The sequence below is a fragment of the Denticeps clupeoides genome, chromosome 1 (genome assembly GCF_900700375.1).
Source record: "Denticeps clupeoides chromosome 1, fDenClu1.1, whole genome shotgun sequence".
Lineage (NCBI taxonomy): Eukaryota > Metazoa > Chordata > Actinopteri > Clupeiformes > Denticipitidae > Denticeps > Denticeps clupeoides.
Genome location: NC_041707.1, coordinates 2,739,985 through 2,762,041, shown reverse-complemented (window position 1 = coordinate 2,762,041; position 22,057 = coordinate 2,739,985). Strand labels below are relative to the sequence as shown.

At 47.5% G+C, this 22,057-nt stretch overlaps 4 protein-coding genes across 5 annotated transcripts in view; 3 read left to right on the top strand and 1 right to left on the bottom strand.

The window, feature by feature from the left end:
• LOC114792133 (probable phospholipid-transporting ATPase VD) overlaps positions 1–6,524 on the top strand; it is an 8,696-nt gene extending 2,172 nt beyond the window's left edge. Inside the window, 18 exon segments of the mRNA XM_028983020.1 lie at positions 8–97; positions 206–458; positions 546–745; positions 821–985; positions 1,061–1,550; positions 1,809–1,915; positions 2,000–2,126; positions 2,200–2,384; positions 2,459–2,735; positions 2,813–2,889; positions 2,984–3,109; positions 3,243–3,443; positions 3,522–3,602; positions 3,686–3,763; positions 3,766–3,795; positions 3,880–4,067; positions 6,200–6,269; positions 6,271–6,524. Of these exon segments, the coding sequence (XP_028838853.1) occupies positions 8–97; positions 206–458; positions 546–745; positions 821–985; positions 1,061–1,550; positions 1,809–1,915; positions 2,000–2,126; positions 2,200–2,384; positions 2,459–2,735; positions 2,813–2,889; positions 2,984–3,109; positions 3,243–3,443; positions 3,522–3,602; positions 3,686–3,763; positions 3,766–3,795; positions 3,880–4,067; positions 6,200–6,269; positions 6,271–6,402 (2,877 nt within the window). The 3' untranslated portion in view covers positions 6,403–6,524.
• Positions 6,525–7,255: 731 nt separating this feature from the next.
• Positions 7,256–14,478, top strand: LOC114774731 (dual adapter for phosphotyrosine and 3-phosphotyrosine and 3-phosphoinositide-like). Its single transcript, XM_028966423.1, has 9 exons — positions 7,256–7,563; positions 9,290–9,412; positions 10,367–10,500; positions 11,908–12,038; positions 12,129–12,176; positions 12,260–12,322; positions 12,415–12,500; positions 12,936–13,023; positions 14,064–14,478. Exons 1-9 carry the CDS (start codon positions 7,502–7,504, stop codon positions 14,085–14,087), a joined length of 759 nt encoding a protein of 252 aa, XP_028822256.1. The 5' UTR covers positions 7,256–7,501; the 3' UTR covers positions 14,088–14,478.
• Positions 14,479–14,621: 143 nt separating this feature from the next.
• On the bottom strand, positions 14,622–18,202 carry LOC114775199 (ragulator complex protein LAMTOR3). 2 transcript variants are annotated; one of them, XM_028966469.1, is made up of 6 exons: positions 18,049–18,202; positions 17,933–17,967; positions 16,528–16,586; positions 16,250–16,383; positions 14,959–15,022; positions 14,622–14,831 (listed from the first exon to the last, which is right to left on the bottom strand). In XM_028966469.1, the coding sequence occupies exons 1-6, from the start codon at positions 18,055–18,057 to the stop codon at positions 14,758–14,760; spliced, it is 375 nt and encodes a 124-aa protein (XP_028822302.1). In that variant the 5' UTR covers positions 18,058–18,202; the 3' UTR covers positions 14,622–14,757. The 2 variants fall into 2 exon arrangements, with proteins under 2 accessions (XP_028822302.1, XP_028822323.1); XM_028966490.1 differs by lacking the exon at positions 18,049–18,202 and having other exon boundaries at positions 17,933–17,976.
• A 576-nt stretch (positions 18,203–18,778) lies between these two features.
• On the top strand, positions 18,779–22,055 carry LOC114774481 (visual pigment-like receptor peropsin). The gene is made up of 7 exons (XM_028966324.1): positions 18,779–18,872; positions 19,002–19,192; positions 19,745–19,844; positions 19,936–20,089; positions 20,936–21,104; positions 21,275–21,453; positions 21,755–22,055. Exons 1-7 carry the CDS (start codon positions 18,779–18,781, stop codon positions 21,858–21,860), a joined length of 993 nt encoding a protein of 330 aa, XP_028822157.1. The 3' UTR covers positions 21,861–22,055.
• Positions 22,056–22,057: the final 2 nt, after the last annotated feature.

Sequence of the window (22,057 nt, the reverse complement as noted above, 5' to 3'; positions counted from 1 at the left end):
CTAACAGTTTAAGAACCCCTTCTTTTTAATTCCTGGTGACCCCCCTCCCCTGCTGGCTGGATTCTACATGTTCTGGACGATGATTATCGTACTGCAGGTAACACACACACACACACACACACACACACACACACACAGCTACTTGATCCATGCCCCTTTCAGCCCTGTTTGCTGAACAGGTTCTGATGTGTCTCCTCTGGTGCAGGTGTTGATCCCGATCTCCCTCTACGTGTCTATTGAGATTGTAAAGCTGGGCCAGATCTACTTCATCCAGAGCGACGTGGATCTGTACAGTGAGCAGACCGCTTCGGGGGTGCAGTGCAGGGCCCTGAACATCACCGAGGACCTCGGCCAGATCCAGTATTTGTTCTCCGACAAAACTGGAACGCTGACCGAGAACTGCATGCTGTTCCGACGATGCACCATCGCCGGAGTGGAGTACCCTCACCACGACAACGGTCATAACGCTTTACAGATGGTTGATTGTGGGATTGTGTTGTCATGGCGATGTGTATGTAATGCCGATCACTGCCTTTTACGCGCAGCGCAATGGCTGGAGCAGTATGAGGAGCAGGACACACACTCCCGGCCGCACACGCTCCGCTCTCGCTGCAGCAGGAAGTCCCTGAGCTGCCGATCCCTCAGCTGCAACCGCAGCTCCGTCTCTCTGCACACGCTCGCCTCGCAGTCGGACACGGCGTCGCAGGAGCCCGCGCACGCGCACGGCGCCTTCAGCCGGACCATGGTGGGTGACGGGCCGCCTTAAACGCACGCCGAAAACATTTCAAACGCAGCCCTTCTCTTCGTCTGGCGCGTGCAGGAGTGCATGGTGGCCCCGGACCCTCTGCTGCAGCTGAAGCTGCAGGAGCTGCCGCGGCCTGAGGGCGCCGCCGCCGCCGAACTCTCCTACATCCTGGACTTTTTCCTGGCCCTGGCCGTGTGCAACACTGTGGTCGTGTCGTCCCCCACCAAGTCCCAGCATGTGGTAGCCCCACTTCAGTCCGCCTCTTCGAACGTGTGTGTGGCGCATTGATGACGTGTGTGTGTGTGTGTGTCCCAGGTTCCTGTCCCGCGGACTCCCCAGCGTTCTCTCGAGGACATGAAGCTGCTGCTGCAGAAGTTCAGCCTCCCGCATTTCCCACATGCCCCTTCCAGCCTGCACCCCGACACACCGGCTCCCGCCCAAAGCCCCGCCCCCTCGTCATTTCCGGCACCGTCGGCCGAGGGGGCGGGGCTTTGGGAGGAATGCGACGATGACGATTGCGGCGAAGAGCTGTTTTACGAGTCGGAGAGCCCGGACGAGGCGGCGCTGGTCCAGGCGGCGCGGGCGTACGGCTACACCCTGCAGGCGCGCTCGGCGGAGCATCTGGTGGTGGCGCTGCCAGGCTCCGCCCCTCTCACCGTGCCGCTCCTTCACTTGCTGCCGTTCCACTCCGACCGCAAGCGCATGTCCGTGGTGGTCCGACACCCCGTCACCGGACGGGTGGTCGTCTTCACCAAGGGCGCCGACAGCGTCGTCATGGAGCTGAGCCGAGACGACGCGGGTGAGTGTGAGTTCGTCAGCGTGACACTCTTTACAAACTCCCACAGGGACTTATGTGGTAGCCTAGCGGGTAACACACTCGCCTATGAACCAGAAGACCCGGGTTCAAACCCCACTTACTACCATCGTGTCCCTGAGCAAGACACTTAACCCTGAGTGTCTCCAGGGGGGGACTGTCCCTGTAACTACTGATTGTAATTCGCTCTGGATAAGGACGTCTAGTAAATGCTGTAAATGTAAATGTGGTGTGTATCTGTGCTGTCAGCTGCCGATGAGGAGGAAGAGCACCAGGCCTTCATCAGAGAACAGACGCAGAGGCACCTGGACGACTACGCCAGGGAGGGGCTGCGGACGCTGTGTGTAGCCAAGAGGGTAACGAATCAGTAATAGAACACACACACACAAACACACAAACACACACACTCTCTGGTCATTGAGCTGTCTTCCGTTTCATAGGTTCTGGAGGAGGCGGAGTATGAGGCGTGGCTTAAGAAGCATGTTCTTGCTGAAACCAGCATTGAGAATAGGGAGGAGCTTCTTTTGGACTCCGCCCAGAGACTAGAGACCAACCTAACGCTGCTAGGTGACTGCTCCACCCTTAAAGATGCGTGTGCGGAGGAGGATGTTTTCACGACTCCTCCCCTCCTTTCACTCAGGAGCGACCGGCATAGTTGACCGGCTGCAGGACGACGTCCCAGAGACCATTGAGGCCCTGCAGAGGGCGGGGATCCGAATGTGGGTGCTGACCGGAGACAAACAGGAAACCGCGGTGAACATCGCCTACGCATGCCGCCTGCTCCGCCCCTCAGACCAGCTTCTGACTGCCAACTGCGAGAGCAAGGTGATGATGACCTCTGACCTGAGGAAAGTGGGAAGGAAGGGATAAGGAGATGAAGTATTTTTCTGTCTGTGTAGGATGCGTGTGAGGCGCTGTTCTCTCGGCTCTCTGAAGAAATCCACCGGTGGGAGGAGTCGCAGGCCGCGTCTGTGGGTGGAGGGGGCGTGTCCGGATTCACCCTGGTGATTGATGGGCGGACGCTGGACTGGGCTCTGGGGGCGGAGCTTCAGGGGGCGTTTCTGCAGCTCACCCAGCACTGCCGTTCGGTCATCTGCTGCCGCTCTACCCCCCTGCAGAAGAGCCAGGTGGTACGACTCGTCCGGGACACACTCGGGGTCACGACCCTGGCCGTAGGTCAGTGTGTGTGGACTGTGGTTTTGTTGGAGAACGCTTCGTGTAAATGCTTCATTAAAAGAGTTTGTGTCTCCCAGGTGATGGAGCAAATGATGTCAGCATGATCCAGGTGGCAGACGTGGGCATCGGTATCTCAGGACAGGAAGGCATGCAGGTACACACACACACACACACACACACACTTACACTTCTTGGACTATTCCTTGTGGATTCTGATTGGACAAGTTTTGTCGTGGTTTCTCTCTCAGGCTGTGATGTCCAGCGATTTTGCCGTCTCCAGGTTCAAACACCTGCGGAAGCTGCTGTTGGTTCACGGCCACTGGTGCTACACCCGTCTGGCCAACATGATCCTCTACTTCTTCTACAAGAACGTGGTGAGCGTGTCACACTTCATCTTCAGCCACGGCCGGCCAGACAGAATCTGCACCCATTTTACCTGACAGAACGTCAACCATGATCTCTCTCTCTCTCGCTCTCTCTCTCTTTCTCTCATCCCCTCATCCCCAGATGTACGTGAACCTGTTGTTCTGGTACCAGTTCTTCTGCGGATTTTCAGGCAGCGTAATGACCAACTCCTGGGCCCTGATCTTCTTTAACCTGCTCTTCACCTCAGCCCCACCCCTCCTCTACGGCATCTTGGACAAGGACGTCTCGGCCGACGCCCTACTCGGCGTGCCACAGCTCTACGCATCTGGACAGAATTCCGAGGTGTGACGTGACTCTTTTGAACTCGCTTTGAGTAAATGGCGACCGCTCTGTACCGGTGTGTGTGCGTGTGTACAACAGGCCTACTGCCGCACCACCTTCTGGTTGACGCTGCTGGACTCCTTCTACCAGAGCCTGGTCTGTTTCTTCGTCCCGTACCTTGTGAGTAACCGTCTATTTCTGGCGGGGCTGGACACACCGGTGCATTCTGGTCCCTGATCTTCGCGTGTTTGTGCGTTTATCAGGCGTTCGCCGGCTCTGACGTCAGCATCTTTTCGTTTGGATCGCCCATCAATAGCTCCGCCCTCCTCATCATCCTGTTGCATTGCACCAGGTCATCGAGAGCCGAACACTGGTGAGCCAGTCAGAACTCACCGGGGGCCCGTTGTCTGTCAGTCTGTCCCACACATGACCGTTCTTCCTTTTCCTGCGTGCGCAGACGTGGCTGCACGGTGCCGTGCTGCTGGGCAGCGCCGCGTTTTATTACGGCTTCTCGCTGCTCTTCAGCGTGCTGTGTGTCACCTGCAATTCGCCCACCAACCCGCTGGGCGTCGAGACACACGCCATGTCCCAGCCGCTCTACTACTGCGTGTGCGTTCTGACCACGGTGCTGGCGCTGCTTCCCAGGTATGGACACACATACAGTATGTGAACCCTTCGGAGTTCTGTGGAATTCTGCTGAAATTGGTCATAGAGGAAGATCAGATCACAACAATAAAAAAAACACAGTCTGTTTCAACTAATAACACCAAATAATGATTTTTTATTAATACATGTAAACCTGAACCCTGGTCCTTCGGCAGCAACAACCTCAACCAAACGTTCCCTTAAGTTGTACAACTCTAGACAAGAATGGAGTTCATGGGAGGACGTGTCTTAGATTCACCAACAGTTGTGTTAGCATGTGCCATACGTCATTAGCTGAATCCCTAGGATTCTTCATCGCCTCACTAAGCCTTCTGGACGCTGCTCTTAGTCAACGTCATTTATGGTGAAATATTTACTTTGTCAACGGACCGTTTTGACGAGATGAAGATGAGACGTAAAATGCTGGTCATGTGACGATAACTACAGCAAACTATATCACGTATTATTGTTGACAAATAAAACGAGACAAAATATGTTTACAAGATAAAAACTATACTCGTAATTTCTGTTGACTAAAACGAGACGTTATTTCCTCTCATTTCATCGCATTTTTATATCCTGTAACTCCCGTCCGGTCGATCAGATGACATAAAACGCAGTTCACAATTGGTGAATATAAACATTTAAAAATTATTTGAAAAGTTTGTGAACTAAGAAATAAGTGATCGGTCCTATAATTTCAATGGTAGGTGTATTTGCACATTGATATGGGTATTTTTTGAACTGGATATTTTTTATTATTGTTCTAATAACAAAAAATATTCAGAAACATACATTTCAAAATGGTTATAAATGAGTTAGCCATTTTCATGAATGAAAATAAGTATTTTTATCAATGAGCAAGATTTCTGTGTCCCAGGCAAAGAGGTGACATTGAGCGCTTCTCAACTTACCGTACCTGATAAAAGACACTGGTTCATAGAACCAACCAATCTATCCAGATTCTGAACTTTGCAACCATGGTCAAAGAGCTTACCCCTGATGTCAGGGACAAGATTGTGGACCTACACACGGCTGGAATGGGCTACAAGACCATCGGCAAGCAGCTGGGTGAGAAGGTGACAAGTCAAAGTGATTATGCAAAAATAGAAGAAGAACCACAAAGTAAACTGCCAATATCCCTCAGTCTGGAGCTCCACGCAAGATCTCGCCTCGTGGAGTTTCAATGAAAATGAGAACGGTGGAAAATGAGAAACCAGGCCAGAACTAATTTGGAGGAACTTGACAATGATCTCAAGGCAGCTGGGACCCCATTCACCAGCAAAACAGTTGGTAATACAAGGACTGGCAAGGTCCTCCAGCTCAAGAAAGCACATGTACAGGGGTCACCACCGAACATCTAAATGGTTCTAGAGGAGGACTGGCTGAAATGATTGTGGTCAGATGAGACGGATGAGCCAGTACATTGAAAAATGACAAAATCCCACCTTGTGGCAACTACAAGAAATGTCTGACCTCTGTGATGACAAAAAAAACAAACACCGTTTACAAATGTATCAAATTGAATTTATAAATGTATTTTTTTGGATTGTTCGCTGTTTAAACCTGCCTTTGAAATTAGAGACTGGTTTATTTTTTTCCGTGACTGTACAGTAGAAATGAGAATTCCTCCTTCGGTCCACTTAATGTCCACGTAATGACAAAGTTTAAAATATAATAGAAATAGAAATAAAAAATGTGCAAAACAGCTTAATGTACAAGAATGGCTTCCGGAAAACAAATACACAATACAGATGAAATGGACAGACTGGAAGGAGACACGGGACACATCCAAAGAATGACAGAGCTAAAGCAGTTCTGCCGGGACGGAATGGGACAAGATTCGTCCTGGGCGGTAGCAGCTCTGCAGGCAACACTCTCACCTGTCCCTCAGGGATACAATGATCAGGGACAATAAAAAGGCAATCTGGACTTTTATTTCCAGGGTTGAGATCTGGTTGGAATGCATTATTTTAGGTATATAATATTTGTTTTGTTGTGTATTTTGTGCATTAATGCAGAAAACCATGAAAAGGGTTCACATACTTTTTCTTGCCATTGTACACAGAACACACAACAAACGGCACAAAAAAAAAAAATCATAGGAAAGACTGAGCTGTTCTCTCTTTCAGGGTTTCATACCATGCCTTCCATAACACCATCTGTCCTCCAGACACCGTGAGGGCAGGGCTTATGGACAGACCTCGTGTCTAAGGAGTACTGGACCCACGTCGGTCAATGGACAGACACTCCGGCACCGCAGACACTGAGTGTGAATGCAGATCCCAGCAGCACTACTGACCGCCCCCCAGACCACCACAACGTCCTCTCCTGACAGCCCTACCACATGATGATCATGAATTGTCACATTTATATAAAGTTCTTTATGCTTTGAGGTGAAGTTGGAGTGCCCACACACGCTGGGCTGGTCTCCAGGTAGGGCCTGGGTTCATGGTGATGGCAGATTCTTCAGCATGGAATTCGGATTTTATTTTGCGCTGATGTTGCTGCTTCACGGTGTCTCTCATAGTGTTACGGAGAAGAAGCTTTGGACGGCTTGCAGGTCCTGTGTGGATGTGGTCCAGGGTTCTGCTCAGTATTGACTGGTCATGTGACTAGATGATGACTGAAATTATGCATCCTGATCACAGGACTGGAAATTAAACTGGACTCTTTTTTATGCTTCACTTGTGTCTTTCTTCTTTATTTTAAAACCAAAATGCACAATAAATGAGGTTTATTGCTTTTGTCAGAGGTAAATTGATACAGAATACAGTATTTATCAGTTTGGATGAGAATCCTTTCATTTTTATTTTGTGATGCTAGGAATTATTGGTAAATTTGTGCAAAATTACTATTTTGATGCAGGCTATGTGAATGGAGCATAGGACTAGACATTTATTTCTTTTTTTTTAATTCCACTTTATAATCATCTTTCCAGCATTGTTGATCAATGCAATTTATTTTGAAAAGTGAAAGTTGACGTGATTGTCACTGCAGTGTGAAACACTGCAGAACAGCACAACCATCACCCTTGGTGAGCAGTGGGCACCATGACAGGCGCCCGGGGAGCATCAAGGGGACCTCAGTGTCACATTGGCGGGTCGGGATTCGAATCGGCAACCTTCTGATTACGGGGCCCGCTTGCTTAATCTCTAGGCCACCGCTGCCCTAAAGGGGCACTAATGTTTAAATTTTATATTTTAATATTTCATATCCACACTTTAATCAGTAAACAAAAAAATTAATTCTGGGCTTGGGGTAAAATAATGATGCGATTATAAGAAATCCAGTGTGTGTGCGTGTGTTCATTCTCTCTTGACCACATTTGCATAGTCTGAGGACTATAGGTCGCACTTCCTGGTCTATTCTCTGTTTCCCTCTCACTGTGTCTCACTCTCGGCTCAGCTAGACAGGAGGGGCGGCGGCGGAGGATGAGCAGCTGCGGTTCCACGCACTCCACCGAGGGTGTCACGGACGAGCTGGACTCTGTCAGGTATCATTTACATTTGTGGCCATTTGGCAGACCATCTGATCCAGAGTGACTTACAATGTGCTTCCATGTAACCATAGATGAAGTGGTCAGTTCTGGTTCAGGGCTCTAGGACTTCCAACTATGAATACAATCTTTTTATTCACTCTGTTCTAGTTTCTATACGTAAGTCAGACAATAAGAATGTGACAAGTTCATCTAAATATTCTCTAAAGAGGAAGGTGTTAAGATGCCGTTTGAAAGTGCTCAGTGACTGAGCTGTTCTGACTGGAAGTTCATTCAACCACCGAGGAGCCAAGACGGAGAAGAGTCTAAATGAGCGTCTTCCTTTTATCTTCAGAGATGGAGGGACCAGGTGAGCAGTACTGGAGGCTCGGAGTATACGAGGTGCAGTGTGAGGTGTAATAAGGGCTGTGAGGTAGGATGGTGCTACTCCATGTTTGGCTTTGTAGGCCAGCATCAGTATTTTGAACCTGATGCGTGCAGCTACTGGAGCCAGTGGAGGGAACGTAGCAGAGGGGTGGTGTGGGAGAATTAGGAAGGTGAAGATCAGTCGTGCTGCTGCATTTTGTATGAGTTGTAGAGGTCGGATGGTACATAGAGGTAGACCAGCTAGAAGGGAGTTGCAGTAGTCCAGTCGTGAGATTATTAAGGGACTGAACCAGGATCTGGGTGGCCTGTGTTGACAGATAAGGGCGGATTCGTCTGATATTGTAGAGAAGGAATCTACATGAACGGGAAAGATTGTTGATGTGAGGCGAGAAGGAGAGTTGGTTGTCTATTGTTACTCCAACGTTGTTGAAGGAGACTGAGGGGAGATTGGCAGTTTATTTCATGGTTATTCCATTTGTGAATAATCACACCAACTGTTGTCACCTTCTCACCCAGCTGCTTGGTGATGGTTTTATAGTCTTGGGTAGGTCCAGCCTTGTGTAGGTCCACAATTTTGTCCCTGACATTCTTGGAGAGCTGTTTGGTCTTGACCATGGTGCAGAGTTTTTTATACAGGTAACAAGTTGAGAAGCGATCAATGTCACCTCTTTACCTGTATAAAATACAACTGGGACACAGAAATCTTGCTGATTGATAGCAGATCAAATACTTATTTCATTCATGAAAAAGTAATTAATTTATGGATTTATTTGTTATGTTCTGTCTCTCAATGTTAAACTGAACTGAAATGACAGACGTGTCATTTGTTTGTTCACGGGCAAACTTACATAATCAGCAGGAAATTAAATACTTTTTCTCCCCCAATATAAATATATAAAGTTCAGTAGGTGTGTGTGTATGTGTGTTCAGTATACATATAAAAAGTACAGAAGGTGTGTGTGTTCAGTATACATGTATAAAGTACAGTAGGTGTGTATTCAGTATACATGTAAAAGTACAGTAGGTGTGTGTATGTGTGTATTCAGTATACATGTATGAAGTACAGTGTGTGTGTGTTCAGTATACATGTACAAAGTACAGTAGGTGTGTGTGTATGTGTGTTCGGTATAAATGTATAAAGTACAGTAGGTGTGTGTATGTGTGTGTTCAGTATACATGGATGAAGTACAGTAGGTGTGTGTATATGTGTGTGTTCAGTATACATGGATGAAGTACAGTAGGTGTGTGTATATGTGTGTGTTCAGTATACATGTATAAAGTACAGTAGGTATGTGTTCAGTATACATGGATGAAGTACAGTAGGTGTGTGTATGTGTTGTGTGTGTTTTGTCTGTAGCTGGTATCACTATGGTTTATCTCGCCATGCTGCTGAAGCTCTTCTCCTGTCTAATGGATGTGATGGGAGTTTCCTGCTCAGGACCAGTCAACATGAAGCCAACTGCTTCGCTCTGTCCGTCAGGTCAGTCCTCCTCTCTGTCACTCTCAGTTCAGATCTGATCACGTCCACCCCACCAACACACACAGGACCCACCACGGCCATGCCTTCCAGGTTGAACCAGTCAGGTTTACTTAGCACAATCCCTCAGGCTGAATGTTCCAGTTCTTTCTCCTACCTAAAACTGAAGTGTTCCACCATTAGTTTCTGACTAGACCTAGAGATGCTCTCCCCAAATATGTGAGATCTGACACTGGAATGAAGGTGTAAAGGGAATGAGGACTAGTGAAGACTAAGAGCTCAGTCCAGTTGAGAACCCCAACCCACCTACCCCGAAGCAGGTGGCACAGTTTTGCCTTGAGAAATGTACAAAATTCCTTGGTGAATACCTGTAGACCTTTTATGAATATTTGCATGCTTTCTAGAAGTGGAGCAGACACATCCTTTGATTTTTTTCCCCATTGACTCAAAAGAAGCCCTTGTCATCTCCACTTCTCTTTTTTCAATAGTTCAGCCAATAATATTGCCATATTATCACTGTTAGACTGGGAAATATTTACATTTACAGCATTTATCAGACGCCCTTATCCAGAGCAACTTACAATCAGTATTTACAGGGACAGTCTCCCTGGAGCAACTTAGGGTTAAGTGTCTTGCTCAGGGACACAATGGTAGTAAGTGGGATTTGAACCTGGGTCTTCTGGTTCATAGGCGAGTGTGTTACCCACTAGGCTACTACCACCCGAAATATTTGCATGCATAATAAATACATGGATTAAATGTTAATTGTATATATTTCATTGTTGACATGTTTTCGGGTGATCTGTAATGGGTTCTGGTTCTGTAGTTCCTCCTTTCACTTCTCTCTTGCATTGTTAAAATTGGCAACGCGCTGCCACTTTTCACTGCTTCCTCTCTGGACGGCGCTGTGGTTGCTGGTGGAACCGTCCGAACTGAGAACGCTCCTGTGTTCCACAGGGCCAAAGACTCGGTGAAGCATTTCACCGTGAAGCGCTGCAGTGGACGCTACGCGTTCGGATTCAGCAGCTTTCCCAGCCTGCAGGATTTCATGTGCCACATCGCCAACCAACCGCTGCTGGGCAGTGAGACAGGTCCTCACAAAAACTCACATACATTATTTACAGGGCTCCTTGTTCTCCTTCTGTCTGAAGACGGGGCCATTGGGGTCGCTGAAATGCACCCCTTAATCCAGGTGGGGACTTTTTTTTTTTGTGGACAAGCAGTGTATGTGACAGTGATGATCATTAGCACTGGCACTGAGCTTTCACCGTCTTTATTATCAACATCTCTGCTCCCTCTGTAGATGCCCCTGATCCTGCTGTAACTGCTGCCTCTCCTCCCCAACTAGGATAAATATGCATTTGTGGCCCACTTACTGCTCAAACTTGAACAGCCTCGGCCTCTATTATTGACCTGATAAATTCATCAGTGGTGTCTTTTTGTGTTCCAGCATGAGACAAGCCTGCGTCATTAACATACAGTTTCATTAAAACGCGGAACCTTGACCTCAGAGTTTTATCCATCTTTTGGCCCATATCTAAGGCAGGGCTTTGGACTAACTTTTTGTACTGGTTGTACTGGCTGCGCCTAACTATTTTTTTCTTGGGTGCGCCATCACAAAAGTTAGGTGCACCAAATTCATATTGTGCATATTGGCAATATTGACTTGTAAATTATTAAATATCAATCTGGTTAACATAAAGTCTTTATTTGAAGTACAATTCTAGAAGAAAGGTAAATAACTGAAATTAAAACAAGATCAATTAAATAAAAATAAAATCTAATTTAAAAGTGCAAGTGTTTTAAGGGCTTGAACTTTATCATCATTTCGATTATCATTTCGGCCTGATCTATTTACTGCTGCCTGTTGCTATGAAACAGATGGCAATAAAACAGAAATGTTTCCCCCTGAATGACCCGTCGGACCATTTAAAAATGATATAGCTTGTGTGACCAAACTGGTTGCACTCTAGAGCCCTGTAAGGTGTTGGAAGAATGTTCTTCACAAGCAAATACAGTCACATCTCAACTCCCATTGTTCCATTAAGGTTTTTAAATGTCACCACAGCACAGTATTCCTTGACAGAATAACCTCTTAGCTGTGGTGTGCCTCAGGGTTCTATTTTAGGCCCCATTCTTTTTTTAAATATTAACTGCCACTAGGATCAATTTTCAGGAAATACAACATTGTTTTGCGGATGATATACAGATCTATCTGCCTATTGATTGCTGTTCCTCAGTTCAGACACTACAGATTGTCTTGAAGAGATATTTTCTTGGATGGAGATACACAATGGCAATGCCATTGGCCCACTAGCTTCCCTTTGCCATCAGAGAGCCAGAAACCTGAAGGCCCATCTACGATGACAGGCCTTGGTCCACACCTGATAAACTGGGTTTAACATGTTTTTTTAATAAAAGAAATTAAAAATTTGCACAGTATTGTATATAAAATGTATTATATACACACACAAACACACACTGCTCTCCATCTTCAGGGCACCTGATTGTTCTGAAGTTCCCATATCCACGTTGGGTAGAGGAACCGCCAATTTACGAGTCAGTGTGTGTGCACACAGCCATTCAGTCTGGCCGCCAGCACTCTGACCTCACACCCGTCGCTACTGCTGTATGTATATACACACACACACACACACACACACACACACACACACACATATTCCTACAGTCATTTGCCTCATTCATTTTTTTTCCACAGTTGGGCACTAAAGAGGGATACCTGGTGAAACAAGGTTCCATCATTAAGGTGAGCTGAACAGAAGCCTCAAAAGGTCAGAGGCTATGGGTTAAAGGTCACAGTGGAGTAACATAGTTGTCTGATCTCCTCAGAGCTGGAAGCAGCGCTGGTTCACACTCAGCAGGAACCAGCTCAAGTACTTTAAGGATAAAATGGTGAGGAAGTGTATGTTCATGCTGAATCCCTCTGCTGAATCCAAAAATGCATTTTAATTTCCTGAATGATTTACAGCATCTGTCTGTCTCAGTTTATGGAACCAATTAGAACCCTGGACTTGACTGCATGTTCTGCTGTCCAGTTCGACTACAGCCGGGAGAGAATAAACTGTTTCTGGTGAGCAAATGAGCAAGACACATACACAGAGAGACAGAAAGTGTATGAGCCCTCAGCTGTGAATCCGCTCTACTGATAAAGAGGAAGTTGATGTGAAGCAGAACCAGCTTTTCCTGCTGCTGAGTTTTACAACTTTCCAGTGCCCCGCAGCGCAGGTGCATCTCAGCAGAATCAGACCAGGATCAGTGATCCTTGTTCACTCTGAACCAACGCCCATACACTTTGTTTTCCGTTATGTGTTTATACTGCAGCAAATATATTTGTTCCTGTTCGGCGTTCATTCTGCAATCCGTTCTTTATTCCGCCAATACCAGGCACATAATCAGCTCCCTGCTCATAATTTACGACATGTCTAAACAACACGACAATCATACACAGCACACAGGGATATGAATAACATTAAACCACCTCTGATGAACACTTTCTGTCTCTCAGTCTGGTCTTTCCTGAACGTACATTCTATCTGTGTGCCAAGTCTGGGGCAGAAGCTGACGAGTGGATCAGAATCCTACGCTGGAAACTGGTGAGGAGGTTTCAAATTTACAATAAACCAGTACATTACGGTCCACACAGCAGACCAGCTCCTGAGATTATTTATCTGAGATTAAACCCCCTTTTAATGGCCCTGATCTGAGATGAAACCCCATGTTACGGGTCCTGATCTGAGATTAAACCCCTGTTATGGTCCCTGATCTGATATTAACCCCCCCTGTTACGGGTCCTGATGTGAGATTAAACCCCCTGTTACGGATCTTGATCTGAGATTTAACCCCCCTGTTTCGGATCTTGATCTGAGATTAAACCCCTTGTTATGGATCTTGATCTGAGATTAAATCCCCTGTTACGGGTCCTTATCTGAGATGAAACCCCCTGTTACGGGTCCTGATCTGAGATGAAACTCCCTGTTACGGGTCCTGATCTGAGATGAAACCCCCTGTTATGGATCTTGATCTGAGATTAAATCCCGTTATTGGTCCTGATCTGAGATGAAACCCTGTTACGGATCTTGATCTGAGATTTAACCCCCCTGTTTCGGATCTTGATCTGAGATTAAACCCCTTGTTATGGATCTTGATCTGAGATGAAACCCCCTGTTACGGGTCCTGATCTGAGATTAAAACCCCTGTTATGGGTCCTGATCTGAGATGAAACCCCCTGTTATGGGTCCTCATCTGAGATGAAACTCCCTGTTGCGGGTCGTGATCTGTGATGAAACCCTGTTACAGGTCCAGATCTGATATTAAACCCCATTTTACGCTTCCTGATCTGAGATTGAAACCCTGTTACGGGTCCTGATCTGATATTAAACCTTCTATTAAACACCACAAAATGTGGAAAAAGTGATGCGCTGTGAATATTTTCCAGCTGCATTGTGTATGTTTGTCTTTGAAAACTTTAGTAAATTAAGTGACCATTTTAATCAAACAGACTCAAATGGATGTTTGCAGAAGAAAAAGTGAACATCTTCATAATATAGGACCTTTTAAGTCTCATCTGCAGTTGATAACTACACATCTGCTGTAGAAATGGATCAGGATGTTGACGTTCCACTTCTTTGTCCAGTCACAGATAAGAAGAGGTAGATGAAGCAAGGAGCAGAAGGAAGGTGGTGGGGCTTTCTGAACTTCATCCTACTCAGTTTGTCCCTACTTCCTGTTTCTGAGTGGAAAGGACTTTGGAGGTGGCCATACTGCAGAACACCCGCAGAACAGAATTCCAGGGCTGAAGGGAAATAATCAGCCACAGTCACTTTTGGTGTGTGTGTGTGTGTGTGTGTGTGTGTGTGTGAGAGAGAACATTTCTGAGTGTAAATACTGTATGATATTTTTGTGATGATATTTTGTGATGAATGTTCATCATTATGATCTCTAAATATGTAAATTAGGTTTTGTTTTGAATTGAACTCCTGAGTTTATGGACACTGGTCAGAAGATCATTCATTAATCTATGTATTTTACAATAAATATGTAAATAACAAGGTGTTTCTCTATAAGATGCACTTTTCATTATGTCAGATGGCCAGAGGAGCATTATAATATTTTCGCACAGCCGTCAGCACCTTGTGTCCAGTGCCTATTTTACGCTCAAATCCTGATTTAATCAAAATATCATTTCAAATCGTATATGAACATCAAAACTTTATTGATTAGAAGACAATAAGCTAGAGGGTTACATTCATGAGGGAGCATCAAAGACCTGTATGTGTGTGTCCAGGTATGAACTGTCCTTAAAAAAACTAAAGTGTTGTGTTGTACAACTAAGCCACCTCCACCACGTGTCTGAGCTCGTCGATCAGCGGAACAAGTTCCTTCTCCAGGCTGATGATTAAACCTGCAGAAAGAGGCAGCCAATCACATCCCAGGCGATGCAGCAACCAATCAAATTGTGAAAAGATTCAAGTCATGAATCCAGTCTCTTACATTACGTAGGCAGCTGAGGATCAGCGTGTGTGTGTTACCTGTGTTGGCGTTACTGCTGGCGATGAAGCTAATGACCAGTGGTAACCTGTTAAACTGAACAATCTGACGACAAAAAAACAGATGAAATAGCATCAGTAGTGCATGCAAGTACATGGCACATGTAGTAACAGATGACGTGTAGCGTGTAAGTATGTGATACGGGTTGTAGTAACAGATGACGTGTAGCGTGTAAGTATGTGATGACGTGTAGCGCGTGAGTACCTGGTACGTGTTGTAGTAACAGATGAAGTGTAGCGTGTAAGTATGCGATACGGGTTGTAGTAACAGATCACGTGTAGCGTGTAAGTATGTGATACGGGTTGTAGTAACAGATGACGTGTAGCGTGTGAGTATGTGATACAGGTTGTAGTAACAGATGACGTGTAGGGTGTGAGTATGTGATACGGGTTGTAGTAACAGATCACGTGTAGCGTGTAAGTATGTGATACGGGTTGTAGTAACAGATGACGTGTAGCGTGTGAGTATGTGATACAGGTTGTAGTAACAGATGACGTGTAGGGTGTGAGTATGTGATACGGGTTGTAGTAACAGATCATGTGTAGCGTGTAAGTATGTGATACGGGTTGTAGTAACAGATGACGTGTAGCGTGTAAGTATGTGATGACGTGTAGCGCGTGAGTACCTGGTACGTGTTGTAGTAACAGATGAAGTGTAACGTGTAAGTATGTGATACGGGTTGTAGTAACAGATCACGTGTAGCGTGTGAGTATGTGATACGGGTTGTAGTAGCAGATGACGTGTAGCGTGTAAGTATGTGATACGGGTTGTATTAACAGATGACGTGTAGTGTGTAAGTATGTGATGACGTGTAGCGCGTGAGTACCTGGTACGTGTTGTAGTAACAGATGAAGTGTAACGTGTAAGTATGTGATACGGGTTGTAGTAACAGATCACGTGTAGCGTGTGAGTATGTGATACGGGTTGTAGTAGCAGATGACGTGTAGCGTGTAAGTATGTGATACGGGTTGTAGTAACAGATGACGTGTAGCGTGTGAGTATGCGATACGGGTTGTATTAACAGATGAAGTGTAGCGTGTAAGTATGTGATGACGTGTAGCGCGTGAGTACCTGGTACGTGTTGTAGTAACAGATGATGTGTAGCGTGTGAGTATGCGATACGGGTTGTATTAACAGATGATGTGTAGCGTGTGAGTATGCGATACGGGTTGTATTAACAGATGACGTGTAGCGTGTAAGTATGCGATACGGGTTGTAGTAACAGATGACGTGTAGTGTGTAAGTATGTGATGACGTGTAGCGCGTGAGTACCTGGTACGTGTTGTAGTAACAGATGATGCTCTTGTTCTTAGACAGTCCCAGTTTACTGCCTTGGTCGGTAGCGAGAGCGAAGGTGGACAGGAAGGTGGGACGCAGCGCATACTCCGGTGCGTTGTCATTGGCAACTAAAGAGGTCATCAGTACAGGGTCATTAGTGACTGCAGAGGGGGGCGGAGAGTCTTACAGCCTTCTGCCCCTCCCAATAAATGAGGCGCATCTGTCTCACACACGGACACTGCAGCAGGTGAACTGAACTGATGAGATTTTACCTTTAATGACCGGAACTCCATCTCTGTCCGTCACCACGATAGCATGTAGCCCCTCCACACTGACAGACAGACAGATTATCATTTCACACAGACAGGCAGGTATTCATTTCACGCAGACAGACAGACAGACAGACAGGGACAATCATTTCACGCAGACAGACAGACAGAGAAGGACACTCATTTCACGCAGTCAGACAGACAGAGAAGGACACTCATTTCACGCAGACAGAGAAGGACACTCATTTCACGCAGACAGACAGACAGAGAAGGACACTCATTTCACGCAGACAGACAGACAGAGAAGGACACTCATTTCACACAGACAGATTATCATTTCACACAGACAGGCAGGTAATCATTTAATGCAGACAGACAGACAGAGAAGGACACTCATTTCACACAGACAGATGGACAGACAGAGAAGGACACTCATTTCACGCAGTCAGACAGACAGAGAAGGACACTCATTTCACGCAGTCAGACAGACAGAGAAGGACACTCATTTCACGCAGACAGAGAAGGACACTCATTTCACGCAGACAGAGAAGGACACTCATTTCACGCAGACAGAGAAGGACACTCATTTCACGCAGACAGAGAAGGACACTCATTTCACGCAGACAGACAGACAGAGAAGGACACTCATTTCACGCAGACAGACAGACAGAGAAGGACACTCATTTCACGCAGACAGACAGACAGAGAAGGACACTCATTTCACACAGACAGATTATCATTTCACACAGACAGGCAGGTAATCATTTAATGCAGACAGACAGACAGAGAAGGACACTCATTTCACGCAGACAGACAGACAGAGAAGGACACTCATTTCACACAGACAGACGGACAGACAGAGAAGGACACTCTTTTCACACAGACAGATTATCATTTCACACAGACAGGCAGGTAATCATTTAATGCAGACAGACAGAGAAGGACACTCATTTCACACAGACAGACGGACAGACAGAGAAGGACACTCTTTTCACACAGACAGATTATCATTTCACACAGACAGGCAGGTAATCATTTAATGCAGACAGACAGAGAAGGACACTCATTTCACACAGACAGACGGACAGACAGAGAAGGACACTCTTTTCACGCAGACAGACAGACGGACGGACAGACAGACAATGACACTCATTTCACACAGACAGGCAGAGAGAGACACTCATTTCACGCAGACAGACAGAAAGACAGAGACAATCATTTCACACAGATAGACAGACAGTGACAGACACTCATCTCACGCAGACAGATGGAGAGAGAAGGACACTCATTTCACGCAGACAGACGGACAGACAGAGAAGGACACTCTTTTCACGCAGACAGACAGACGGACGGACAGACAGACAATGACACTCATTTCACGCAGACAGAGAGCTTTTCTATACGGTACCTGGGTAACTGTTTATATAAAAACCTTCTCAGATCCTGCAACATAAAAAGAAGAAGCTGCAGCGTTTCACCTTCTCCGCATCAGCGGCGAGTTCGTTAGTGATCAGAGATACTCACATCCGCCATTACTACACCAGCGTTACTCCACCTGCAGCACACAGGAGGTCCGCGGTGAAACGAAAACCTAACTTCACCTCCCGATCCGACTCTCAGCGTTTACCGTGGCGTTTTCAGACAGAGTCACATGACCGCACATTCTCGCTGCTTCCGGGCAGCGCGGCTGCGTCACGTGTTCCCTTTCATGGCCGTTAGAATGTAGCAGCGCCACCACATGGACTGGCGGGAGTCGAAATAAGATGAAAAATAAAACTGGTTCACTGGCCTGGCTCTGTGGTTCCAGATTTTGAGACGTTCTGTTGGTGTGTGTGTGTGTATTCTGGGATAAGATGATTGGAACCGATATAGAAAATCAATCAGCCAATTATTAGTCCTCAGAACCCTACGCTGATCCAATCAGTGAAGGTTCTGTTTGATTTCCCCAGATATGGAGAAATTAACCCATATGCCTTCACTATGACTTGAATGCATTTTTCATTGTTCCGGGTGGGAGGACGAGAGAATCTGACCCAGTTCCACCACCCAGTTCCACCAGCGAGAACGGGGGGAATGTGTGTGTGTGGTGTGTGTGTGTGTGTGTCCAAATTAATCCTGAAACAAGGGCCTCCTCAGTTCTCTGAACCAGGAGGGACAAAAGCCCCCAAATCTCCCCGCATTTCCCCGTTCGCACGCTCCGTGGACGGCGTCTCTCGGCCTCGCTGCTCGTACCTGGTGCGAGTGAGTGGGAGCGATGAATCTGTCGACCGAATCTGGAGTCTATGGGGGGACGAGTGCGTTCTCCCAAACAGAGCACAACATCGTCGCCGGATACCTCATCACCGCATGTAATGTAGAACCTGGGGACCTGCTAGGTGTTTGGCGTTGGTTATGTAGACGTCGCGAGGAGATCTTTATTCTCAACGCTCACCCTACTCTGTCGATCATGTCAGGTGGTTGTCGATTTGTGCGTGCAGGTGTGGTGAGTTTGTCAAGCAACCTGGTGGTGCTCGTGATGTTCGTGAAGTTCAAGGAGCTCCGCACCGCCACCAACTGCATCATCATCAACCTGGCGCTCACCGATGTGGGCGTCGCCGGGATCGGGTACCCGATGTCGGCAGCATCCGACCTGCACGGCAGCTGGAAGTTCGGCTACGCCGGCTGCCAGGTAGGAACACTTTACTCAGGTGTGAGAAGGTCCCCTTGGCTCATGGACCTGGAGACGCTGGAGACGCTGGAGACGGCCGCATCCTTCACTCCGTGTCTGCGCGATGAGTTTGTGCGTGGTCATGTGACTGCACGGCAAAAACAAAGTCTGTGATGGTTTTAAAAAGATTCGGGTGTAAGAGTAAAATAAAAGTAAAAAGTGTGGCGTTGTAAACCTACACCTAGAAGTAGAGTAAACGTAACTGAGTTAATGTACCCACCTCTGACACACACACACGCACACACAAAATGCCTGAGATCTGAGTATTTATTAGTTCTGGATGTGTTTCACTCACTAGCTCAGCCAATCACATACACACACACACACACACACACACACACAGTGTAACAGCCGAGCCAAACACAACAGAGGACCCTGGAGAAGTAGGTGAAGGTTCAGCGCTGGTGTGTTTACCCTGATTCCTGTGCGGTTCTGTGTGTATCTATGAAAGCTGATCCTGTGTGTGTGTGTGTGTGTGTGTGTGTGTGTGTGTGGTGTGTGTGTGTGTGTTAGATTTATGCAGCTCTGAACATCTTCTTCGGCATGGCCAGCATCGGGCTCCTCACTGTGGTGGCCATTGACCGTTACCTGACCATCTGCAGGCCTGACGTAGGTCAGAACTTCCAAAGTGTCACGCACGCACACGCAACACACGCAGAGTGTGTTTGTGATGTGTGTGAAAACGTGTGTGTGTGTGTTCGCAGGTCAGAAGATGACAACACATTCCTACACTGCGATGATTGTGGGGGCGTGGCTAAATGCAGTGTTCTGGTCCTCCATGCCTGCAGTGGGCTGGGCAGGTTATGCCCCCGACCCAACTGGCGCCACCTGCACCATCAACTGGAGGAACAATGACGCGTGAGTGTGTGTGTCTGTTTATAATGTACGCCATTTACCAGACGCCCTTATCCAGAGTGCCGTACAGTCAGTAGTGACAGGGACAGTCCCCCTAGAGACACTCCGGGTTAATTGTCTTGCTCAGGGACAAGATGGTAGAAAGTGGGGTTTGAACCTGGTTCATAGGCGGGTGTGTTATCTGCTAGGCTACCGCCACCCATTACATTTACATTTACCAGACGCCCTTATCCAGAGCGCCTTACAACCAGTAGTTACAGGGACAGCCCCCCCTGGAGACAGTGACAGAGTCCCCCCCTTATCCAGAGCACCTTACAACCAGTAGTTACAGGGACAGCCCCCCCCTGGAGACAGTGTCAGAGTCCCCCCCCTTATCCAGAGCACCTTACAACCAGTAGTTACAGGGACAGCCCCCCCTGGAGACAGTGTCAGAGTCCCCCCCTTATCCAGAGCGCCTTACAACCAGTAGTTACAGGGACAGTCCCGCCCTGGAGACAGTGACAGAGTCCCCCCCTTATCCAGAGCACCTTACAACCAGTAGTTACAGGGACAGTCCCGCCCTGGAGACAGTGACAGAGTCCCCCCCTTATCCAGAGCACCTTACAACCAGTAGTTACAGGGACAGTCCCCCCCTGGAGACAGTGACAGAGTCCCCCCCTTATTCAGAGCATCTTACAACCAGTAGTTACAGGGACAGTCCCCCCCCTGGAGACACTCAGGGTTAAGTGTCTTGCTCAGGGACACGATGGTAGTAAGTGGGGTTTGAACCTGGGTCTCCTGGTTCACAGGCGAGTGTGTTACCCGCTAGGCTACTACCAGCCATTATAACAGGTGTATGTGCACCCTCAGCTCTTTCATATCCTACACCATGGCGGTGATCGCCGTGAACTTTGTGGTTCCGCTGTCCGTCATGTTCTACTGCTACTACAACGTCTCTGTCACTGTGAGGAGGTACAAGGCCACCAACAGCCTGGACACTATCAACATGGACTGGTCTGACCAGATGGATGTCACCAAGGTCAGCAGACACCGGCGTATCCCCACACACACACACACACACACACACACTCAAATCCAGCTTCAGCACGTCACTGGTTGGTACAGGTGTTTTAATTTACTGCATTACACATGGACTGGAGTGTGTGTGTGTGTGTGTGTGTTTGTGCCATAATCTCTCTGTGTGTCCAGATGTCCGTAGTGATGATCGTCATGTTCCTGGTGGCCTGGTCTCCATACTCGATGGTGTGTCTGTGGGCCTCGTTCAGTGACCCTAAAACCATCCCCGCCCCCATGGCCATCATCGCCCCCCTCTTCGCCAAGTCCTCCACCTTCTACAACCCCTGCATCTACGTTGCTGCTAACAAGAAGTAAGGGCCCCTCCACGAACTCACCCCGCCATGAGTTCATGAGGTGCAGTGGTGGCCTAGCGGTTAAGGAAGCGGCACCGTAATCAGAAGGTTGCCGGTTCGAATCCCGATCCGCCAAGGTGCCACTGAGCAAAGCACCGTCCCCACACACTGCTCCCTGGGCGCCTGTCATGGCTGCCCACTGCTCACCAAGGGTGATGGATTAAATGCAGAGGACAAATTTCACTGTGTGCACCGTGTGCATCACATGTGACAATCACTGCACTTTCTTTCTTTGTCACCATGTGTGTGTGTGCCGCAGGTTCCGGAGGGCCATCTTAGGGATGCTCCGCTGCCAAACCCAACAGCGCCTGAACATCAGTAGCCAGGTTCCCATGACCATCTCCCAGCTGCCACTAAACCAGTAAAGTGGGGTGCTGGCATCACGACGTCCCCGCGGCGGCGCGAATCTCATCAGCCAAGTTACAGGAACCGTTCCATTTCTCACCGGAGGCTGGTGTGGGCCGAGGTGTCCTGGCGTTTAGAAGAGCGCGGACTGGAGATGATTCTGTTCTTCCTCTCTGCTTTTATTCCAGTAAAAGAAAAGAGAAAATGACACCGTTTG

Bases quoted from the DNA above. Each gene is read 5' to 3' on its own strand.
- LOC114774731 (XM_028966423.1), top strand. From the start codon at position 7,502: ATGAGCAGCTGCGGTTCCACGCACTCCACCGAGGGTGTCACGGACGAG. The intron at 10,501-11,907 runs GTCCTCACAAAA...CTCCATCTTCAG, and splicing joins GCTGCTGGGCAGTGAGACAG to GGCACCTGATTGTTCTGAAG. The intron at 12,323-12,414 runs GTGAGGAAGTGT...TGTCTGTCTCAG, and splicing joins AGTACTTTAAGGATAAAATG to TTTATGGAACCAATTAGAAC.
- LOC114775199 (XM_028966469.1), bottom strand. The intron at 16,587-17,932 runs GTACCGTATAGA...TCTGTCTGTCAG, and splicing joins TTATATAAACAGTTACCCAG to TGTGGAGGGGCTACATGCTA. The intron at 15,023-16,249 runs GTACTCACGCGC...TTTTGTCGTCAG, and splicing joins GTTACTACAACACGTACCAG to ATTGTTCAGTTTAACAGGTT.
- LOC114774481 (XM_028966324.1), top strand. From the start codon at position 18,779: ATGAATCTGTCGACCGAATCTGGAGTCTATGGGGGGACGAGTGCGTTC. The intron at 19,193-19,744 runs GTAGGAACACTT...TGTGTGTGTTAG, and splicing joins TCGGCTACGCCGGCTGCCAG to ATTTATGCAGCTCTGAACAT. The intron at 19,845-19,935 runs GTCAGAACTTCC...GTGTGTTCGCAG, and splicing joins CATCTGCAGGCCTGACGTAG to GTCAGAAGATGACAACACAT.